The 25,132-nt window shown below is 31.0% G+C and overlaps 1 protein-coding gene across 2 annotated transcripts; it reads left to right on the top strand.

Moving 5' to 3' along the window:
* The first annotated feature begins 11,707 nt into the window (after window positions 1-11,707).
* LOC107443644 (uncharacterized) lies at window positions 11,708-19,244 on the top strand. Of its 2 annotated transcripts, none has more exons than XM_016057586.4 (2): window positions 11,708-14,257; window positions 19,108-19,244. In XM_016057586.4, the coding sequence occupies exon 1, from the start codon at window positions 12,757-12,759 to the stop codon at window positions 14,254-14,256; it is 1,500 nt and encodes a 499-aa protein (XP_015913072.1). In that variant the 5' UTR covers window positions 11,708-12,756; the 3' UTR covers window position 14,257; window positions 19,108-19,244. The 2 variants fall into 2 exon arrangements, with proteins under 2 accessions (XP_015913072.1, XP_015913071.1); XM_016057585.4 differs by having other exon boundaries at window positions 18,874-19,244.
* The last annotated feature ends 5,888 nt before the right edge of the window (window positions 19,245-25,132 follow it).

Raw genomic sequence — 25,132 nt, 5'->3', positions numbered from 1 at the left:
AAAAATTAGAAAATACCACCTCTATCAATGTTGATGTTCCACGAGTAATAATACCACCAAAACCAATAATAGTAAGACCACAAGAAGACTGCTCCACAACTGATATCGTGGAAAGGCTGATTCAGGAAGAACCTAAACTGCCCGTGAAAAAAGTCTACAGAAACAGCAAGATGCTAGAACTAAAGTTTCATAACAATCAACATAAAGAAACGGTCCTCTCAACCTTACAAAAGACAGGCATCCAATATCACGACAAAGACGTAAAGTTGTTCTCTCTAATTCTTCTCAACACACCTACCACATTCACAGAAACTGAGATTATTGACTTGATAAAAATCAATGGCAATTTCGATCCTGCCTACGATATCATCAAACTGACCAAAGAAATCCCACATAAAAGAGATAATTCTAAGAGACATATTATTATAAGAGTCAACAGAAAACTCTCCATCAAGCTTTTGAATCTTAATTATTTCTATGCTGGACTACAACGTTGCACAATTAAAGAAAGACTGGTCTTATTAAGATGCAGAAAATGCCAGACAATAGGCCATCACCAAAACACATGTATTGAGTCACACTGTTATTGTGAGAAGTGCGGATACCAAGGTCATAGTATTGAACATTGCACGGAAAAAGAAGAATACTGTATAAACTGTCACTCATCCAACAAAGACTCCAATTTAAATCTCGACTGTAATCACAGAGCCTCCTCACCTTCCTGCCCAACTTACCTGCACGAACTTAAAGAGCTACGTCAATCCAATCAAGTCTACACAAATCCCTACTAAAAAGACATATATATTTGCTTGTTAACATTTCTCTATATCTAGTGATACTTTTAACTCTATTAGTTTTTTTTTCAGCGCTATCTTTTTCTTATTAACTTATTTTATTCATTTCTTTTTACATTCCATATTTTTTTTCTTTCCATTTCTTACTTTTCCTCATTTTATTTATTTTTAAATTTTTAAGGCAACTTTCATTCTTGTTTAAACTTTAGTTTCTAAGCATTTCAACTTCATTTCATATGCTTAATCAATTTAATAATGATATAAAACAGTATACTATATCAACAAATCTTGACGGACTTAACATTCTACAAATTAATCTTCAAAGGTGCAAAGCAGCTATCTTTTTATTGCAAAAAACGGTTGTTGAGCACGGGATCGATATAGTTTGTTTTCAAGAACCATATTCTCCTAAAGGAACAATAATAGGATACCCAAGCTTTTGGAAACTTTTCGTGTCGGCAGATGGTAAAAGTGGTATATTCATACCAAATAAAACAATAACTCCTCTACAGTTAGATATCCTACAAAATTCAGTTTCGATTTCGATAAATTCATCAAATAATTCTCCATTAATATTAATCTCTTTTTATAACTCTTCAAGTAATAACGAAATAAATTTAATGAAGGATTTAATCTATTACAGCAACAAAAATTTTTATAATTCACCTACTCTAATTTGTGGGGATTTTAATGCTCATCATGACTTCTGGGGATATAACAACAATGATGCCAGGGGCGATGCTTTACTGGATTTCATAACATCTAATGATTTGAAAATTCTTAGTACCCAGCCCGCGACACCGACATTTGTAACCTCTTTAACTTCATCATTTCCTGATCTTACTTTAACAAATAATCCAGATGTTTTAACATCCACAACATGGAATGTAATGGATATAAACAGTAATTCTGACCATAAGTACATATTAATCCAAGTAAATAACACATTCTCTTTTTCCTCATTCACGCGATTCAAAACGAAATACGGAAATCACAATAAGTTCAGAAAAGTTTTTTCAACTTTTAACCTAGACCTAATAGATGATTTAAATACAATACAAAATCATTCAGACCTAAACAGTTTTACGAATAACTTAATTAATAAAATTTTTATAAGTTGTCAACAAACTTACAAAACTAAACTTTTTCATCGTCCAACAAATGCCACTTGGTGGACAACACAGTTAACAATTTACAAAAAAGAACTTCAAGCAATTAAAAGACGCTTTCAACGATCAAATGATACAGAGATTATTAATAAATATAAAACAATTTATAAGAAAAAAAGAGCAGAGTATAAAAAACATATTATACAAGCTAAATATAAAAGTTGGCAGATTCTTTGCGAAAACACTAAGAATATTTACGGTGCCCATTATAAATCTACATTTAGAACAAATTCATATCCAACAATACTCACAAATATATACAACAACAATTCTCAACTTGACGAAGCAAACAGCATTCTCAAAAATCTTTATCCTGACGATAATATTATTCCTACACGTCCATTAATTTACAGTAATAACACACCGGATCCCCCATTCACACACAATAAGTTACAACGCCTAATTAAGTCTCTTAACAGCAAAAAAGCACCCGGCATCGATGGAATAGATTACATTGTAGTTAAACTTTTATTCTCATTTTTCAGTACTTTAATACTTAAATTTTTCAACAAATGTCTTGCTCTAAATTATTTTCCAGATCATTTTAAGAAAGGTCAGGTTTTACTTTTTCTAAAAAAGGGCAAAGATCCAAAGCATTTAACATCTTATCGCCCAATCACCCTTCTACCTTGCTTGGGTAAATTTCTGGAAAAACTTATTATTAAAAGACTAAATTTTCATTTGGAAAATGTAAACGCCCTTTCAGATTTTCAATACGGTTTCAGATTCGGCAAGTCAGTCCATTTAGCTTTGGATAATTTTAAAGATAATTTAACACACCTAAAAAATAATTACAAACACGTTGCAGCTATATAGATATTAAAAGTGCTTTTGACAACATTCAATATAGTATAATTAATCATGAGTTGTCAAAACATCATATTCCCTCTAATCTTTGCCTTTTCATAGAAAGTATAAACACAAATAGACAAGCAATTGTTTCAACAGATCAGGGTTACGTAACTAAAAACATTTCAAAAGGTTGTCCCCAGGGGTCATGTATTGGTCCTACAGCATGGAATCTTACTATCAATAGTTTGCTTAACATACATTCTGAAAATTATATGACCCAAGCTTTTGCAGACGATCTGATTATACTGACTTTTGCCAACTCAAGGAGAAATTTGGAAGAGATTACAAATAATTCCCTTAATGAAATTCACACATGGCTAATTCAAAATGCTCTAAATCTTTCTATAGAAAAAACAGTTTACATCCACTTTTATAACACAGATCGCAGTGCAATATTTAAAATCAACAATATTAAAATTAAACATTCTAATCATTTTAAATATCTAGGAGTAGTCATTGACAAAAAATTAAACTGGGGTTCTCACATTAATCTTTTAAAACAAAAATCTAAAACATTATTAAATTCGCTTCAAAAAATCAACCAAAAATCATGGGGTATCAACCAAAAAGCGAGAAAATTAATATACAATACAGTAATAATTCCCGCATTAGCTCATGGTTGCAGCCTATGGGCTACGAATATCTCTCCACGTATTTATCGCTCTTTACAATCTATTCAAACAAAATTTCTTTTAAACATGAGTAGAGCATATTATTCTACCCCAACGGCAGCACTTCAAGTACTAACAAATATTCCTCCTCTCGCAGAACAGATTATGTCAATATCTTGTTCAACAACCGTAACTCACCTCCAAAAAGATGCCAATTTTAATAATATAACGTATAATACACTAGACTATGAGAAAAAGCTAAAAATACCACATCGCCATCCTTCTTTTCACATAATTAACAAAATAACTTTAGTAGAACAGAATAATTCTGATTTTAACAGAAAAACAAACTATTTTACAGATGGCTCGAAGACAAACACAGGCACAGCTTTCGCTTTCCTCAATATTACACATTCACAAAGCTACACATTAGACAGGGAAAACTCGGTCTTTCAAGCAGAACAGTTGGCAATCTTTGAATGTATTAAATACATTAAGAGCACTAAAAACTTCAATAATAACGATATTTATATAATCTGGTCAGACTCTTTTGACACAAATAATAGAATTTCTTTTGATATTCAACAAGAATTACAACACACATCAATTCAAATTTCCTGGATTAAAGCACACAGCGATAGAGTAGGTAACGAAAAAGCAGATGATTTAGCTAAACAATCTACGAGACAACCAAAAAATTATGTATACCCACTTCCAGTTTCATATCTTAAACGACGTATTAAAGATTCTCTTCTAACAAAATGGCAATTTCAATGGAATAATTCAGACAGAGGCAGACGTCTATTCAAAATTATTAACAATGTTACTTTTTTTAAAACAATTCCTCCAAAACAAGTCATCTGGTTCTTGACGGGTCATGGACCATTCCCAACATTCTTTAATTACCTGCATATAACAGATACTGATCTTTGCACCTGCGGCCAACAAGGTTCGCCTGAACATTATCTCACTAGTTGTTCCTACACTGTCTCCTGGCACAGTCGTCAACCTAGCCCAACAAATTTAGAAATTTGGCAGAAAACTTTTATTACAAACAATACCTTAAACAAAAGATTAATAACAGTTATGAACTTCTTAGCGGATAATGACTATCTATTAAAATTTTAATAACTTCCCATATTACATGTATAATATTTTTTTTGGTCTTATTTCTTCCTAAATTCCACACTTTCAGTAAAATCTATTTTTTTTTTAAATTTTTGAATTTTTTAAATTGTATGTTATTTAGGCTGGAGTGGAGCTGGACCAGCGGCCAAGTCCTGGGCTATATGGTTAAGGGTTTTCATAACCTAGGTACATGCTCAGGGCTTGGAGGAAAGAAAAAAAAAAGTCATAGTTACACCTGGGGGAAAGTAAACTTTAAATTGCTAATTAACAATTTTCTCAAAGAAATTGGAAAGGAAGACAGACAGAAGGCCTCTTTAGCATTCGTTATTGTTTTCATTCATTGCCAATTCGTAAATAATTTCATATCAATTATCTAAATACTAAAAAATATGGATTATTAATTTGATTTAAATATAATCATTTCTCGTAATCATTTGGTACCATTACTGTTTTCTGGATCAGGAGTTTTACCCACAAGTGTCCAGCCTAATCGAGTTTCGAATGCAACTAAACTTTCTGAAACCAATTTAAAATTAACCTGTGAAAAGTTTACCGCAAACGTCGGCTCCGATAAGTAAATCAATTTCTTTAGATTCTGAATTCAACCTTTCCATGTTTTTATAGTCGCAAAATTTAATTCCTATCTTATTCGCTTCTTTTATCCACGAGTCGTCTCTTATTTTAGGAATTTCTGTACATTTTTTCCTGATCGTAAACTTCAAAGTTAAAGAAATAATCCCGATTTAAAAATGCTCAAAAATTTTTTTTATTTATTATGCTGATTTGTTCCTCACAACCCACCGAAAAGACTATGATTTAAGTTTTCTTGCCTTATTGGTTTGTAACCTATTTTATTTATGGTTTTTTTTAAAAAAGGTACGAATTTTGGAACCCCGTGTCTATCAGTCCCCGTATAACAATTTCTTTTTGACCGTTTATTAAGCGAATTGTTGACGTTTGCATTAATACTTCCGGATTACAAGTTTCATTCGATAAAACAGTACTTTCTACTTTACTATCTGTTTTTTTTCTGGACACATAAATGTATAATGAATGACGTCTAAAACAAATATCGCATTTTACAAAACTCCTGCATTTTTTAGCCGTAAGGCCAAATCGAAAACAAATAAAGCAACAACCGCTCCTCTTTAAAATATCGCGTTTCTCATTAATTTATTTCATTTTAAATTCATTACAATCCCATAAATTATGTCCATCGAAGATATAATTTTTTTTTAATTATTACTCCATTTTCATTCAATAAACCTAACGCCGTTGATATGCGGTTTTTATTTTGTTTATTCGAATTCTCGGCTTCACTGCTACGCTTTGAGGAGGGAAAGGGGGAACATTCTGAAACTCGTGTTATAGACCAACTCAAGGCCGTGGCTTTCTCAACTATTCACTTCCGTTTTTAAAATTTCTAGGATTTCTGATACTTTCCACTCATCATCATTGTTATATTTTTTAGTTATTTCTTACACCATATCTGAGGGAAGTAATTTAATAAGTATAGGACAGAGTAAAGCCTCGTAATTTCCTTGATTAATTCCCAAAGATTCTAAATTCCTTACTTCGGTTTGACAAGAATCAAAAAGTTTTCTTAATGAAAAAATATCTGCCGATTTTTCTACCGGGGTTAAACTCAACAATTTATTCAATTGAGAGTTAATTATCAACGTTTTCTTGCCAAAGCGTTCTTTCAATGTTTCAAATGCTGATGCATAATTATTATTTGTTAAACTAAATCTTTTAATTTCATCTGAAGCAGATCCCACTAACTATGTTTTCAAGTAATTAAACTTTTCAACATTCGACAAATCAGTATTTTTATCTATGGCAGATTCGAACTGATCGTAAAATCTTTGCCAGTCTGAAGGATCGACAGAAAATTTCTCTATAGTTAAAAAAAGCAATTTCACAAGAGGAGTTTCATTTATTCTTATATTAATATTTATCTTCGTTTCGGATAAGCTGCAAGTAGAAAAAAGATCACTCTAAACAAAACCCTGCACATTCGGAACACGTCAAGCTTTTTGTTTTCCAAATCTAAATTTTCTGGATCATCATCCCAAAAAAAAATCTAGTAAAGTTTCTCTCACATTCATTAATTTCAATCATCCAAAAGGCCATTTTAATATCTTCTAAGAAAGCGATCTGGTTTTTCCTGAATTTGATCAAAAGACTAAATAAGTTTAGTATGAAATTAAGACCGGCCGTGTAGACATTCATTTAAACTTAATCGTCTTTTATCATGTGATTCTGCATCAAATACAATCCGTACATTGCTTGTAGTCTTATCAGTAGGAATCACAGCTCTATGTGGTAGATAAAATCTATTTTTCAGTAAATTTTCTTCTTCTACTGGAACACGTTCAATGGTATTCTCTGATAGATAGTTCTTTAATATTTATCTATATTCACTAAATAAAGTATAATCCTTTCTTAAAGTTGATCTTAATTTCATAAATCTCTTCTTTGCCACCTTTTCATTATTTTCTAACTACTATTTCATGTATTCCAACGATTTCCAGGGAAATTTAACTTTATAACGTTTATTTTCAATTTGAAATTCCAACTTCAAATTCGGACATTATATCGTTATCATTAATTTTATAATCAGATATATCTGCCTCAATTCCTAAGTTCACTAAGTTTTCTTGGAAATGATCGACTCTTTAACTATAACACTCATTGTAAATAATTTCTTGCAATTTGTGCTCCGCCCCTGTAAATACCATCCCGACAACGTTTCAACGGCTACTTTTTTAATCGCATATAATTCGCCCAGTAACTACTTCATAGTAATAGTCCCCACCCAAGAAAACTGATATTTCCTTATCATTGAATTCATAACAATCAGCTAATTATATATTTCTTAAGTGCCTAAATTTTTTATCAATGTTTTCAGGTGGGGTCGGTAAATGTGAGGCCGTTATATTATCTGTTTCAATTGCTTCAATTTCGATGAATAAATTTGGATCCTGTCTATTTTGCAATTTAATTTTCACGACATTATATATTTTCTTTTTGTTTTCCTTACCGCCTAATGTGCAAATTGATATGCTTTCTTTTCTGATTATTGGAACATAAAATTTTTTGACAAGAGACGACAAAACTAAGCCACCCCATTATCTAAGAAAATACGACATATTTCCTTTTTATTTCCATCCCCAATCAATGCAGCGCATGTAACAGAATGCTATCGGATTTAGTATTATTAGCTTTCGTTTTAAAAACTGCCGAAACGATGCTATCAGTTTTTTTCTGATTAGGACTTTAAATACTCAGATCATTTTGTTTTCGAAAACATATTGAAATATGGTGGGATCCCCCACAAAAGGATCAGTTTTCTTTAATCGAATATTCTGCAACGTGGTGTCGAGGTTAAAGGCATTAAAAACAACATCCTTTCTTTTTCGAAATATCTCTCTTTTCCCTAGCATCTAATGTATGTGATTTATTGCAGAATAAACATTTCTCATTGCCTGTCGCCCATGAGAGGCTTTGTTCAGATGAGATCATAGAAAGTGTTTTCTTTATTTCAAGGGCATTTCTGTGGTATTACGTTTAACAAACCGATAATTTTTATTTTTTATTCTTTCCGGTCGGGAAAGGAAATAAGATGGCGATGTTTTATGATTATTAATTTGAAGTGATCGTTCACTACTTCTTATTTCTGAATTTAGAAATTTTAATGGAGCATTTAAATTAAATTCTTTATCATTCAGGGATCGATTAAATTTTTAATTCTGAAGGAATTAATTTCATTAAGATAGGTGTCAGGAATGAGAATCACCCTTTATACCCCAGCATTTTAAACTGCGTATCTGTGTTTCAGCTCTGTCATATAAATTTCTTAAACTCATAACATCATTAGGATTTTTAACAGTCGATAAATTTAATAAATCACTCAAATGAGCGTTGATTAACATGTTTTTATTCCCAAATCTATCTTTTAATAAATCTATGACTTTGTCGTAATTCTTATCAGAAATTGCAAATCCGTTTATGCATGCAAGAGCATTTCCATATAAATAAAATTTCAAATAATTAAATTTATAAAATTTGCTTAATTTTACATTATTATGATTACAACTTTCAAGTAAATTGTAAAAATCAAACCATCCTGCATAATTTCCCGCATATTTATGTATATGTAATTTAGGTAGATTTATGTTCATGCATTCATAATTATTTGAATCATTTATTTCAGTAGTTCTTGAAACTGTATCAGCTGGGCTAGAACTAATTTTCTTTATTTTGAAAGAAAATTATTTTCTTTATTTGCACAGAATTGTAAAATTTGTTGACACAAAGATTGTACCAAGTGAAAACAATTTTAATATTTTTTAATTAATGTGCAAAAAAAATTTTGAATTGAAATGAATGCAATTTTTTATACAATTTTTTAATAGTTTATGAGAAATAAAAATTTGATAGTACAATTTTTCTGAATTCGCAAAATGCGGTATCTCAGAACATTGTACTTTTAACATTACTCGTTTTTATATTGCACTTTACTACACTGCATTGCACTTTTTTACAGAATATTAAAGGGCTCCAACTTCCGACAGCTCTCATTCTTAAGTTAGTGGTACTATACTTTCCAAAGCTTCTTTTATATTTTAAGGATCAAGCAACCAAATCGGTCAACAACAAAGAAAAGTTCGTTTTTTCAGATAAACTTTGTGTCTGATTTAGTTACTTCAAAGACTAATAGTGCTCTAATTAAGTAGCATAATTAAGATATGGTTCTAAAAGAGTTAAGATCAAATTCTACCACGTGATAATTCAATCATTAGACCAAAAATTATCAAGGTTTCCGTCCTTTTACTTTTCGCACTGTTGCAAAAAAAAAGAAGAAAAAAATGGTGCAAACTTTCGATTTTAAGGAAAATAGCGTTGAATATTGTTCTCTTCTCAGAATCTTCACTGTCTGAAGTGTGTGGACGAGGAGAAAAAAAATCTAATGTTTATTTTAGTTTATTTATTTATTTTAAAAAAATTACATTAATGATTGCGATTTACTTAACTTCACAGTGTCTTTCTTAACTAACAAAATATCGCCGTACTAAAATAAGAAATGTAGCACCAAGTATTTTAAAATCTCTTCAATATTTTCTCACAAAATTGTAACTCAATTTTACTATCTGCATATAGTTAGCTGATACTTTGATTCCAAAAACTTAAGTACTAAATAATAATTTATCCATATAATTGCTTTTATGTTTATTGCCAGGAAAATCCAAGAAAATGTTTTTATTTTACTTATTTATATAATTAGTTCTTTTGTATCATCGAGTAATCATCTCGTACGACTCTATCACAGAAATAAATATTAAGGTGTGAAGTTTCTTCATCAAGCTTGGGGAGACTGTATGTAGCTAGACCTTCTCACGTCCGACCATTACATGCTCGCGTTCGTACATTCATACAAACTTTCGACATTTGTGAATTACCATCGCAATCAGAGGATCATTTTCTCATACTTCCATGGACCATCTCATCCTATCAGTTTCATCCACCGTTTATGATGTACAGTAAGTCTAATGTTACACCCAACATTTATCAGCATACCTTCATTTCTCATCGTCACCAATATTCTGAGTATCTGCCTGTTTTTACTGACGGATCAAAATCTGCGGGATATGTCGGCTGTGGTGTCATCATCGCTGGTGATACTTATAGCTACAAAATCCCAGATATTTGTTCCGTCTTCACTGCGGAAGCTGTTGCCATCCTTTTGGCATTGCGGCTGATTTCTTCACGCAAGTATTTTATATACTCCGATAGTAAGACCGTTTTGAACCAGCTAGAAAATTTTCGCAGCGATACTCACCCAATCTTATGCTTCATTAATCATTTATTAATCGCTCTTCACAAGAAGGGATTTGATATTTTATTTTGCTGGATACCGAGCATATATGGCAACGTTACTTTTAAAGAGTAACGAGTAAAAGTACAAGTATTTTTAAAAAAAGTAACGAGTAAAAAGTTCTTATTTTAAAAAGTAACGAGTAAAAAGTACAAGTAAAAGTACAAGTACTAAACAAAAAAAGTAACGATTTAAAAGTACATTTTATGGAAATTGAAAGTAATTGATTAATATAATTGATTAATGAGAAACGAATATCAAAATTTACGGAAACGACAGTTCTTTATTCTTTCCCTAGTCTTATTTACTATTCTCTAGTTTATATTAACTTAAAGAGAGTCTTTTTTTTATTTAAATAAAAATTATATTTGCTAATTCAAAATAAATATTTGTTAATTTATTTGAATAAAAAAAAAAGATAAAAGTGGTAGAATTCATATTATTACGGAATAAAATCTAATTCGAATGTTACAAAGCTCCTTCAATAGTGAACATTAAAAATACCCAGAAGCCATACCAGAAATCAAAATTATCTGTTTACATATAAAAATGATTTATGTTAATTTTAGAACTATAATTTTTTTTAAATGTTGTTTTTATTTTCTGAAACTTTATTTATAAATAAATTACCTTATTCGACAAATTTGCTAAACATTATAACTTATGTTAAAAAATAAATTTTTAAAAAATGCATTCATATACAGGAAATCTAAAAAACTACAAATTATATTTTGTTTTTAAATATAATTTTTTTATTTTAAAATATTTCATAATGGCAATTTTTGGATTTGTAATAACGATGTGCAATACTAAATCCACTCATAATAAAAAATTATGAACAAAAGTTTTATTTTAAAATTTTATGATATGAATAAATAATACGTTTACGTAATAATATATATGTTACGTTTAATATATAATTCAAAAAAATATTTTGTTGCAAAATAAAAAAAAAATTATAATATTTTAGATTTTTTTTTAATACATACTACATTTTCATTAAATAAAGCATTGTTTTTATAATTTAATACTTTAACGTTAAAAAATTTAAAACTTGTGCCAAGGTATTTAAACACGAAGTTAGCTGTGAATGCATATATATTGCGCATTCATTTTATAAATTAAAAAAAACATAAGCATTTTATTTTAATTTAATTTTTTTTTTTAGAAAGCTTTGCGAGTTTAAGAAAAAAGTAACGATATCATTCGACATTTCCGTTACAAATACTTGTACTTTTTCCCTAAAAAAGTAACGAAAGTACAAGTAAAGGTACTAAATTTAAAAAGTAACGAAGTACAAGTAAAAGTACGTACTTTTTACTTGTACCGGCGGTACAAGTAACGAAAGTAAAAGTACTGCCATATATGATACCGAGTCACGTCGGTATACCAGGAAATGAGTTGGCTGATTCTGCAGCACGATCTGCCACTACTGCCTTAACAATTTCTGTACCATACTCAGATATTAAATTACATATTCGGCAGATTATCGTATCTCTTTGGCAACAACATTGGGATCTTCAAACTCAAAATAAACTATATAATATAAAATCTGATCTCAATCATATACCAGTATTGCGTCGACGTAGTGCAGATGTAAAGCTTACTCGTCTCAGAATCGGCCACACTCGACTCACCCATCTTCATCAATTATTTGGAGAGCCTCCTCCCAAATGCGACACTTGTAACGTTTTACTTACGCTTCATCACATTTTAACCATTTGTCCCTGTTTTAACCAACATCGTATTACCTTTTTAACAGCACTATTTTATGTATGAAGGATTTGTTAGGTGAAATCCATCATCCTAACATTTTCGCATTTCTGCGAGCTATTGGTATTCTATATTGTATATAGAAGGTATTATCTGATTTTATTCACTCCTATTTATTATCCATTCACCGTTTTACCTTATATAAATGCACCTTCTATTGGATTTTAGTGATTTTTAAATATATTCATCTCGTTATTAACGGTTTTATTACCTTTATGTATTTTATAGATAAGGAAATGTTCTAAGCATTTTACATTTTAAGCTGCATTAACGAACTGTTTGGCGCAGCATGTCCTCTTTTGGATCTTGTGCCATTAAACTCTACTATCAATCACAGAAATAAATAAGTGAAAAAAGAGAGAATTTAAATAAAGCATTTGGCGATAAAAAGTCAAGATTAAACTTCCGCAGAGATAACCAGGCGGTGAGCTATCAGTTTTAGTTATTGTTTTTAGTTTGAAAGGTGTATCGTGAAGACGCTGAATCCACTGTTTCGCTCTGGTTTGTCTTTCGAATTATTTATAAAAAAGAAGTTCATTTTGCATGCAAATATGGCCAGAGATTCAGGAAAAATAATCGGATTTTCTTTTAATTGGCGAATAGAAGATTTTACATTATGTTTACATAATAAGTATGTATCGATCGATAGCCCTGTATTTCGAATCAAACAATTCCAGAACTCTGCATGGAGACTTGAGCTCGATTTACGTGGCGCTGCAGAAGAGAATATTAATCTGAATTTATTCAGATGCATAGATGACTTGAATGATTCATCTAAAGTAGCTACTGATGTAAGGCTATTTATCGAAAAAACTGATGGCTCGTGTGTATTTACTGATAGAGTAAATATATTTTTTTCACCATCATCTCGTTATATCGAACCACTTACCTTATCTAAAAAAACTGTCTTGGATACATACTTAAACAAAGATATTCTAACTGTTGGACTCCATTTTTTCATAAGCTCCGAACCTTTTCTGCTAGAAAATGTACCTGTTGAATGTAACGCGCGTTCGAAACTGATTAAGACGGAATACTCAATTCTTCTGCCTCTGAAGGTCTCTGAAATGTACAATAATTCTGAATATTCCGTGACCTCTCCCTTTGCGTCCACCTCAACAGAACACCCAGAATTTCAAATCGAATTGCATTGTTATGTTTGCAACGATAATAAGAACCCAGTTACAATTACCATCCACATGGCGAAATCGGATTTTAAAGGGTTTTTGCAATGCAAGTTATCATTTTTAAATAAAGAAGTCGTTAAGTATATGTGCAAAAATAATTATACGTTTGTACCAGGGATGGATGACCCTGCTTGGAGGATTGATATTTCAAAGGAAACTTACAGTAAATATTCCATTTCGGATTCTCTTTGTTTGAAATGTGAACTACTTGCATCAACAGGAAAATTTACTTCAATTTTGGAGAAGACTGTTTACAAACAAGAAATTTCCGATGATTCAAATAGCAACAGTTTTAATATGAGCTATCTTCAAAGTAACTTGTTAGAAATGTACGAGAACAAAATTTTATGCGACTTCAAAGTGCTTGTTTCCGGAAAAGAATTTTCGGTTCATAAAACGATTCTTTCTGCAATGTCGCCCGTATTCCAAGCTATGTTCGAAAGTGGTATGACTGAAACAGCGAAGTCACAAGTGACCATTGAAGAATATTCTGTCGACGCAGTTGAAAAAATGCTAAATTTCTCGTACAGCAACAGGGTGACAGGCCTTGAATGGAATGCTTCACTAGAACTATATTCCATTGCGGATAAATACCAAATCCAAAAATTAAAAACTATTTGTTCTTCGTTTCTTGAATCCACTTTAAGTGCTGAAAGAGTGCCAGACTTATTAGCCCTGGCAAACTTGCACGAAGATGCTCATTTGAGCAAAATAGCCGATAATTTCATTTGCGGTAATTCAAAAGCTGTATTTCAATCGACCGTTTGGGAAAATTTTATGAAGGTTAATGCTCAGGTTGCTTCTGAAACTATGTATCGCATTTGCAAGTTGTTTTCTGAGATCAATATCAACCCACTGGATTAAAGTAAGATATTTTTCTTTAGAATTGTTTGTCGTTTCTAATAAGATATTTATTCTACCTTTTTCCACTCCATCTTTGATTTCAGATTAGACTTTTAGTTTTTGTTTTATTATTTTTTACTTTTATCTTTTGATAGAATACCATTTGATAGCACTCATTGTATTGTTTAAAAAAGGAGGGAACAAGGGTTTCGTTTTGTTTCATTACGAAACTAATTATGCAACTATTTGAGCTTCTATGGATTTTTCTAAAAAAAATATACAGCAGTAAAATTATGCTGTTAGTAATTTTAAGTAACTAATAAAATCATTTACATTTGCCTGTTTATAATATCTAATATTAAGATGTATAGTGATATACTATCTTTGCAATTATACTGATAACAAAAATATGGTCATAAATGTTTTTCTAAAAAATTCCGAAGACATTCTAGAATATATCCCATTATGATAGGCACTGTATTACAAATGTTTATAAAGATACAGCAAAGTACAGTCATCTGTTTACGTGGGAAAATTAGATAAAAATGTTTAAAAACATATTCATTTTTTCTTTGTTTACACCACCTTTACGGTTTAAAGCCATGAATACGTAGTTTAAGTAGCGACGCACAGCAGTTTTGATGACTGCAACTCTGTTGTGATTGTGACGGCAATTCTCTTGTGATTGTGACAGCAACTCTCTTGTGATTGTAACCGCAACTCTTAATGCTGAAGTACGGAGTTTCTATTCTTAAACTCCACTTTTCACTCATTTCATATTCTTGAAGATAACTTAAATATTTGCTATTTATTCTCTTACTTCTTTTTTTCTGAAATTTTATTTTATACAGTGAAAGTAATACCTTATCTATAAGTTAAAACTTTCTCATTTCGTCTTTGTGCTATTACTCATTCATTGTGCTATAACTTTTTTTTCTAAACTACTTGAAATTTTTTGCAGTCAGTTTTTTTATGAGATTCAAAGGTTGATATGATTTGTGATTTAAATCATTATGGACATTATTAGCAGTGTTTAAAGAAAGTTTTTTCTTCGGAATTCCAATCTTTTTTTCAAAATTATCTTATTCTATCAATTGTCAGTGAATCTTTTATAATAAACAATCGCTAAAATTATAAATACAATTAATTAAATTTAAAATGAAATCTTAATTTAAATTTCAGATGGAATTAACAAAATCCAAAAATAGTTTTAAATTGCTGTTTAATTTTCAAAATAATAAATTAAATAAAAATGTGTTTGTTAAACAATGTTATTTTACACAATTCAATAACAGGGTGCGTAGCGTTTGTAAAAAGTACTTAAAGGTGCTTTTTGGGGATTTCGTTTTTAAAAGCTTTTAAAGGTGCTTTTTTCAGCTGGAGTTTTTAAAAAGTGTTTTTTTTTTCGAATAATTTTTTTCCCCTTCAATGATATCTGGTGGATCCCATGCATTTCACGAAAAATGGGGAGTTAGCTACGTAATTATTCACGCGGACTTCATGTCGTACCCACGTTATGACTTGCGCATCCGCGCACACTTGAAACCGAAACCCGAGTACTCCAATTCGGATAGCGAATATCAGATACTTATGAAATTTTTTTCTTTTTAATTTATTTTAATTATGTTCTTGTTTATTTTATTTTATTTCTAACACTTTTTTTGACGTAGGGGGTAAGGGTACTTTTGTTCTGTGTTCAGGGTCAAGTTGAATTCACTCGGTGATGTGGGAAAGTACTGATTGTTTCGATTTACGCCCGTTTCTTTTTGGTTTTTTTTTTTAACGCTAAAACTGTTTATAAAAAGTTTTTGTTTTTCAATAACATCATTGATTTAATATAAATTTTTTGAGTGCTTGAAAATTTTTGTAAAGTGCTTGAAAGTTTTTAAAAAGCGCTTATTTTTGATTCAAAGATTTGGCTACGCACCCTGAATAATGTTTGATAATAGAAATGTGTTTGTGTATAAAAAAAACTAATTAATTTGAAATATGAAATAATCATACCATAAATTTATTCAGTTGAAATATATTTAATGTTACACTAGTTTACTTTTTATTTTGGAAACAAAATCACTTAAATATGAAATGCTATTAAATTAAATTAGAAATGTAAATGCTATTAAAATCATTTTCATCTATTTTTAAGGGAAAAAAATAATTAAATTAAAAGCAATATATGCAGTCTATTTTTATTTCTTTCATTTGAATATATTTAATGCAATTGGACTTGTTGAATTTCAAAAATCTCTTTGGAAAAAAGGGTGGTAGGATATTTGCTCTACATAATAAATAAATAGCATTATGTAAAATTTGAAACAAATTTACGTATAAATAAATTTCAAATTTATCTCACTTAATGCTATCGTTTGGGTTCTATCTTTACTATGCAGCAATACTTTCCGTCGTTTTCCATAGCGACCTCAAAAAGGTAAACAAAATAATTTGAAGCCTAAATTTTACGTATTAAAACATTCCATTGCGCAACAACCTGCCATTATTAGTTTAAAATTATGAAACAAAGTAAAAAAAAAACGAAATAACAGATCAGCCGCAATTCGTGATAGCAACTCTCGAATATGACATCTTGGAGAGACCAGTTATGTTTTGACCCTTTCCTCTTAGTTGTACAGGAATGTACAGCAGTTTTTGTAAAATTCGATTTCGCAGAACTATTCAGCCAATTTGGCTCAAATTTTGTATTTTTCCATGTAAAATTATATACTTTAACATGATGTAAAAATTGTGTACGTTAAAATTCAAAATTTTTACAACTATTATTAAATAAAATAATAAATAATTACTAAATTTTATTTTTTGCACAGATAAACAATCTTTGGAAAAACGAATTTTACAATGGTGTGAAAGTTTTTTAGTTCGTTTAAAAGGTTCTAGAGACATCGTGAAATACGCAAAATGTAAAATTAACATTAAGAGGTCCAAACTTAGGACCGTCTTTCTGACCTATTGGGACCATATTTCCCAGATTTCTGCTATCCCTTATATTTTGGAGGTCAGAAATTCGAAGCCGTTGAAAAAAAAAAGGTATGTTTATTCAGAGAAAGTACGTTTTGTGTCTTTCGTAACTTAAAATATCGTATGCACTTATTTAGCATATTTGAGGTCATCCCCTGCTCAAATCATTTAGAATGAGTCCTAGAACGTGAAGAACCGATCATTACATCAAATGTTATTCAGGGTAGACAGTTTTTTTTCCGCACAAAATACGAACTACGAAAAATATTAAGAAAGTGGTAAGTATCGTGTTTAACAGTCAAATATTTTTTTTAAATGTCCACGATGCTTTCTCTTAGTACTATTATCAATGCATTTTTGAGATTCAAAAAGTTTCCTAACTTAAAAATTTTTAATCTTTTTGAAAATCAAGACTGATTTAAAAATCAATATAGATTTTCAATCAAACATACTTCCGTCTCCTATGACTCTTCACACTCTTGTGATGAAAGAAAGCGAAATGATGCCATAAGTATAGTTTGTATACGGTAAGAACTCCCCCCGCCACAAAGTCTGAGGCCGTCTGCTGCTATGGAAACAAGAATAGCTCATTTCAGGGAGGGTAACTTCTCTTCTCTCTAGGACTAACACAATAGACCGAAAAAACATTTAGTTTCTCTCGATAATAACCGAGCCATAACCTGTCCTAAACATTGACCTCACACCCCTACTTGAAATAGTTACACCTTAACATAGCCACCGCCATGGGTCCAGACGAATGGCTAGAAGAGTTCTTACTTTAGACAAACTATGGAGGGTTCTGCTCTAAGCCAGCTGTAGCCCATGTCGCCGATGATACTTCACCGTTCAAACTAATCACTAATATGGCGGCGTTTACGTATTTTATCGGCAACAACCAATCTAAAACAAAAGTGGAATCTAAACAAAACGCCGTGGTAAAAAGATTGACGCTACTTAAGCTAGATAATCCAGGACCTTAGCAAAGAATATACATAGGTTATGTTCTTAAATGCAAAAAAATTCTGAGAACAAAAAAATTTATGATTCGAAAATTCATTTTATATGTCTTAATATAATTTATTCAAATAAATAAAAGTTGAATTACTCAAAGCATAACTAAAAGCGCTTTAGCTTCGTTTTCGTGAGTTTAAGTCTTGTTCGTCAGTCATCATACGATAAAACTAAAACTTATTTTCTAAGAATTGGAGATCAAAAATTAAAAGTGTTTTGGAAGGTTAATGGCCTAAAGTTCAAAAATGGATAATTAAAAATTCGAAATAACTCAATCGAATACCTTAGACGATTTTTATAGGATCTGGAACTAAAATTGCTCCTTGTAATCGCTGCCTGAATTCAGGACTCTAGCACAAATAGTTCTGAAGTTATAAGAGGCAAAATTAGGCTTATTTTCTCGCTTATAACTCTGTAACTTCATATAACTCTTCATATAACAGGAACTTAGTTCCGACATAGCCGACAGACAGAAGTATTGAGTTACAGAAAAAGAAAAGCAGAAAAAAATATTTAACAACATGGTAAATAACTTTCTGGTAATTTCCATTAATGCCAGGAAAAAACTTATCATTCTTTATATAAATCGTTCTCATTTAAATTTCAGGCATGCTTTTTTGCAGTGTTTTTTATGTGATCTTTTTCATTTTTTAGATTTCTAGTTGAGCTGATATTGCACTGTTGCTTTAAAAATTGAGAGAGCAGCCCAGCAACCATCACATTTCAATACAACTCTTAATGTATGATGTATTGTATCTTACGAATATATTAATAAAAATTGTGTTACTGATGCATCTCTTATATGTGAGATATTACGTTACAGTTGAATTATAGCAATGGTAACATCTGCTGTTAATTTAGTACTCAGTGATCTTTTTCATTTTTTAGATTTCTTGCTCAGTTGATATTGCATTGTTGCTTCAAAAAATGAGAGAGCAACCCAGTAACCATCACATTTCAATACAACTTCTAAAATATGATGTATTGTATTTAACAAATATATTAATAAAAAACTGTGTTACTGATGCATCTTTTATTCATATTTTGTAGAGGAATTTTTAACTTTGATTTCTACATTGGAAGCAGTTTACTTCAGGATTCATAGTTGTTTTATTTATGTATACATAAATCTTGTAATGCGTAAAAGGGAATCTAAAATTTGTCACGAAAGTTATATATAGTTAATATGAAGAATGTTTTTAATTGAAGCTGCTGCAGGAAGGCATCATTGGCAGAATATTTATCCTGAAAATGATGATTAACACTAGTGGAAAGAAAATTGATTGTTCGTGGGGAAACAGTGCTTGAAAAAATATGTAGATGAATCATTATAGGAAATTATTATTATAAATTGGTCCAATTATTCTATCGTTCTGAGATACAAAGGGAAATTTGTATCGAATTTGATAAATAATAAAAGTCTTAAATTTTGCAAGTAGGGAGCTCCATGAAAATAAAAATTAATCGTCATTTGTAATATGTAGGGCCCGCGCTAAATAGTTGCCACCTCGACAAATGCGATAAATTCGTGAAGTTGCCAAATATAATTGTGGAAAAAAAATTTAAAAAAAAAAAAAATTCAAATTACTTCAAAATGAATATTGCTAAACAAATCAGTATTTTTTATTCGATTACAGTAATTTTCGGTAGATATACCGCTTAACCAATTAGCATTTGTCAAAATAATGTAAGCTTAAAACAAACTACCTTAAAAGAGCTTACTATGTGATAAAATTAATCATAGGAAATTATTGAAATTTGCATTTGGCGAAGATTTTAAAAAATTGGCGAATTTTTTTGATATTTGGCTAATTTACTGGCTAATAACTTGAAATCCTTAGCGCAGGCTCTGAATATGCGAATATTTTAAATAAAGAATAATAATTTTGAAAATGGTTTGAGTTGTGTGGCTGCAGAGGCAAACCCCACAGAACACCTCCAACCATGAAGAAATCAAAAATCTGTTTTCGCCAAGGAAAGTTAAGGAATCCATGTACTGGCTATTAATTGCTTTAATTTATTGCCAAGTCTCTTTTTCTTAGCCTTACGCATTCAAATGTGCTAAAAGTAAGTGTGAGAATAATAATTTTAATAAAATCAAAACATTTAGCAACCAAGTAATGGTTGATAAACGTTTTGATTTTATTTAAATTACATGGTCAGGCATTCTTATTCTCGAGTTGTGAGAATCAAATTGTTTTATAATGATTTAATGCTCAGTCAAAAACTTTTCACACCAATATCTTAGTCGGTATGTTAACGATAAAACCATTTTCATTTCAATCAAATCAGTTATAAAAATATTTCTTCTTTTCAATATCTAATTTTCTCTCGTGAATTTGTTTCTCTAAATTTTGTATATTTGATACATACATAATTAAATTCTACTACACGATTGGTACACTTGAAATATTTTAAGAAAAACACTTTGAGGAACTATACGGCGTATCCTTCTATTCATATACAATAGCGTAGCGAGAAAATTATTTACTAGTTCTGCCATACAACAGAAAAATCAACGGATGCTACCGAAGAAATTCAAAATAGGGATTTTTCTACATTTGACATTTTTCTATAGTGATCTACATGTTGCAAAAATTATTTTTTCAAGTGTATTTTTTTTCATAAGTTTTCTGAAATTCTATTTTGATGTGTATAGCATTAGTAAAGAGAAGAAAAAGTTGTCAAGCCACTCTTTTCACTGTCTATGGTCCATAATTGTTTTTTACAATTGCACGGTCATTAACTTTCACGATTATTTCTCCTCAGGTTCACTTCGAATTAATTTAATCAAAACACTATTTACAATTTGAATTATACATTCATTTCCTTTTTATTACTATTTATCTTTTTCTCTGATAAAAATGAACAATAGAATATTAGTTTTCAGCTGAGAAATTATTTTGAAAATTTATAGTCATTTTTATATAATTATTGGTCGAAATTTATAGTCGAAATTTAGCGCAATAATGTGTATATATTTTTTAAAATTTTTTTTTAAAAGTACTAAGTTTTCAAAAATAAAACTTATCTTCATTAATTTAATGTATGCGAGCTGTGGTGGCTCAGGGGATAGAGCGTTCGCCTTACAATGAGGTGTAGCGGGTTTGGATCCCAGCCATTGAATATACGGATTCCGCATCCGGTTCGCACCGAGCGCAGTGCTGACGAAAAGTAACAGTGATCGACGGATTATGGGTGAGAGTCCCCTTGCCGTCAGGTCAACCATGGGAGCTTTTCGTGGTTTTCCTGTCCATGTAATGCAAATGAGGTTTACATCCCTAAAAAAGTCTCCCCCGAAGGCAAATATCCACCAATACTTGATTCGGGAGTTCCCTTGTCGTCTAGATTGGATTCAAAATTACAAGGCTACAAAGTTGAGCATTAGTAATGGTAAACCCAAAATTGGGTCGGTTGTTCAACGGCGGTAATAAAATAAAATTTAATGTATGCAATTTTTTAAATCATTAGTCCTAGTAATAGAGGATTTCACCTGAAAACAATTGACGGGAGTTTTTATTTCGAATAGATTTATGTTTTAGTGGTACGAAACATGAATTCGCATTTCGGGATAGTTCGTTTTAGCGATCTTGGACTCCTGTCTTTGCCAACAAAAATAAGCAATTCACAAACTCTCCTATACTTACGGATTGAAACTGATTTTTGATTTAACTTCGATTTTAACTGAGTAGTCTAGTTTTAGAATTAAATTCAAATAAAAAGATGTAGCTTTGCATTAAACAAAGTTCAATATTTCAATTCATTTCATAAAATTTGGATAAAAAATTCATTGGAAATCTTTTGTGTCCAAAAAATGCTGACCTCTAAAACCATTCGAATAAATTTTTTTCCTATTTTTCTTTTCCTATACCTAAAGTCAACTTTTATTCCGCATTAGAAATTTTTCCACCCATAATTTTTTTGTTAAATTTTTTATTTTTAAGAAAGTTTTGAAAAAAAGGGGATTTTTATACCCTACGTAAGCATTGCTCATAATCCTTTCCCCTTTTCGGTCAGCAAAAATAAGCGAAGGGTTTAAACAAGCAACTAACAGAGGATAGGTCTAATAATTAAACAGCTTAATGACCAAAATTCTGGGGAGAATCTAATTTTTAGCATGAAACTTTCTTTTCTTCAGTTTTGACATTACATTTAAAAATTAGAGAATATTTCCTACCTTAAATATGATCATGCAGGAATAAATAAATAAAAATATAAAAGCATGAGAAAAAATGTCTAAAGTATTGATATTATATCTCGTTCAGTACTTCAACGCATAAAACAAGGAATACAATTAGTGGGGTCTATTAATTCCTATAAAATATTTCCAAACTGAGGGGAGTACTCCTCCACCCTAAATAATTTTAATTCTTTTTTTCAAATCTTCTCCAAAATCAAATATCAATGTTTTAATACACTGTTAAAAAAGTTTCTCAAAATTGTGAAAAAATTTGTCATCGAAAAAAATATAGTCGATTTTGAAGACCCCTATAATCATTAAGTGTAAAGACATTCTCAAAATATTCTCAAAAAATAATATCATGACAAAATGTCACATCATCCTCAAATGTAAGAAAGTTCAAACTTTATTAGTGCTGAAAGTTCAGACTTATTCTGTACTTTAGCTAATAGCGATCAAATATTCAAAAAGAAAATATAATTAGACAGAAGTTTGCAAGTCTTAACTTCATTCCAAATTCATTTCATGAGGACAGGATGTTTTCACAACGGTAATCAACTCTTTCCTAGTTTGTCGCAAAGTTTATTTTCAGATGAAGACGGATTCTCTGAGCTGTTTCAATTTTTAGAATATCACTATACTCAATGATAGGTACAAGGGGTCGGGATAGCCTGGTCGGTAGGGCGCTGGGCCCACGTTCGAGAGTTCGTGGGCTCGAACCCCGCCGGCTAAAGACTCCCCGTGTAGTAAAGTGACTGATGCACGTTAAATCTGTCGAATCGCAAAAGTCTTCCATACATAACAAATCAATACCTCTGGGGGTACTGGATTGGAGAACGATCGTTCTCTGATTCAGGTCAAAATTACGATCTGTGGATGAATGAATGGGTCCGCCCTATAAACGAGTGCGACGTATGGGTGGCCGAAGTCAAATTCTTGCCCATAGATGGAGCCACTGAAAAACAAGAAACGCACACTCTGCCTTAAATTTGCTCGGTTTCACCAAGCAGGCTTGCCCGTGTGGCAAGTGGCATTAGAACCAACCAACCAGGAGTTTTCAATTTTGACTATATTTGTTTCGGAGCTATTTGACGCATATTTGCTCAATTTTGAGAAACCCTTTTCTTACAGTGTAATTTTGAATCTCCCTTCTTAATTTTCTAGACAATTTATTTAAGTCTGGAATTACCCTTGCGTGAGTTTCCCCTTACATTAATTGACATCCAGTCTCCAGAGGGGAATTTACCCCTTACCTGACGAAAAACCATTATTTTCTTAAAACCTTCCCTAAACCATCCCCAAAACCTTGGTTTTTAGTTCTTTTTTTTTTCAATTTTTATGCGAATAAAGTTAGAAATGTTAAAATTTTTTCCATAATTTTATACTTCTATGAGAACAAAAATAGTATCTTTCCAAGTGTCCTCTCCCCAAAAATCGTAATTTTCGATCTAGCTTTAATTTTAATTTTTTTTCCTCCAAATAATTAAGCAATAAAATTTTAGAATATCGCTTCAGCCATTTCGATGCGAATTAAAGTTTACTCAAAGCAAAAATAATAAACTATTTAAGTAAAGAAAAAAAATCAATTTAGCAGATACAAGTAAAAAATGTACCAAAGATACCTTTGATTGGTTACAATATGCTGTTGAGTTTTCAAAGTTGAATCATTCAGCAGATAAATGTAAAAAAATACGAAACACACCTGAAATATTCCTGGAATTGTTTCTGTAATGCAGAATCAATGATGGAGGGATTCTAAAGCAACCACCATTGCATGAAATCCATTGTGAATTGAAATGTGTAATACTAAATACACTTCTTCCTGTTTCTATATTTTTTTATACAGTTTTAGAAGAAATAGGGAAACAATATGGAAAGCAGTAAGAAAGGTAATGGTAAAAGTTGAAGATAATAATCTAAATAAACTTGACGCAAAAAATGCAGGTTATAAATCATTTATATAGTTGTATCGCAATTTAGTGACTCTCTGAGGATAGTTTTCTGTTTTGGGTATAAACCTTGAATTATAGAACATTTTTTTCAATAAAAAATAAAATAAAATTTTCTTAGTAACATCATTTCTATTAAACTGATAAATACTACTTGAATGTATATATATTATACATGCAGCTGCTTACTACAGCTAATTCTGCGAGGCGATTTTTTTCAAACAAATAATATTTTTTAATAAAAGAAATGCACCGAAAAGCCATTACATTATGACCACCCTGCTAATAACATGTAGGACCACCTTTAGCCCTCAAAACTGCTAACACCCGCCGTGGCATTGATTCCACAAGGTGCTGATAGGTAGTTTGAGGTATTGGTACTAAGCGCTCACCAACTGGTCCTGCAATTCCCTCACATTGCGAGGGGGTAGCTTGGCAGCACAAATTTGGTTTCCAATTAGGACCACAAATGCTCTATTGGATTAAGGTCAGGTGAATTTGGGGACCAAGACATGACTTGAAAGTCACTGGAATGTTCCTCGACGATTCAACCCTTATGACATGGTGCATTATCCTGTTGGTAAACACCATCCCCCGCAGGAAAAACTGTTGCATGAATGGGTAAACCTGGTCTGTAACTATGTTCAAGTAGCTTACAGACGTCAGGGATTGTTCTATGAGGATTATGGGTCCTAATGTGCCTCATGAAAGCATTGTTCCTGGGCAAAAAACTATGAAAACCTGGGCGAGCCCATTGTTATAGATGAAGGGTGGTCATAATGTA

This window comes from Parasteatoda tepidariorum, chromosome 9 (genome assembly GCF_982258835.1).
Source record: "Parasteatoda tepidariorum strain Cologne lab strain chromosome 9, Ptep-v5.0, whole genome shotgun sequence".
Taxonomy (NCBI): domain Eukaryota; kingdom Metazoa; phylum Arthropoda; class Arachnida; order Araneae; family Theridiidae; genus Parasteatoda; species Parasteatoda tepidariorum.
The sequence above is the reverse complement of the archived record's forward strand: the minus strand, read 5'-3'. Positions and strand labels throughout refer to the sequence as shown.

What these genes read in the sequence shown, in the direction of transcription:
- LOC107443644 (XM_016057586.4), top strand. Translation starts at nt 12,757, where the DNA reads ATGGCCAGAGATTCAGGAAAAATAATCGGATTTTCTTTTAATTGGCGA.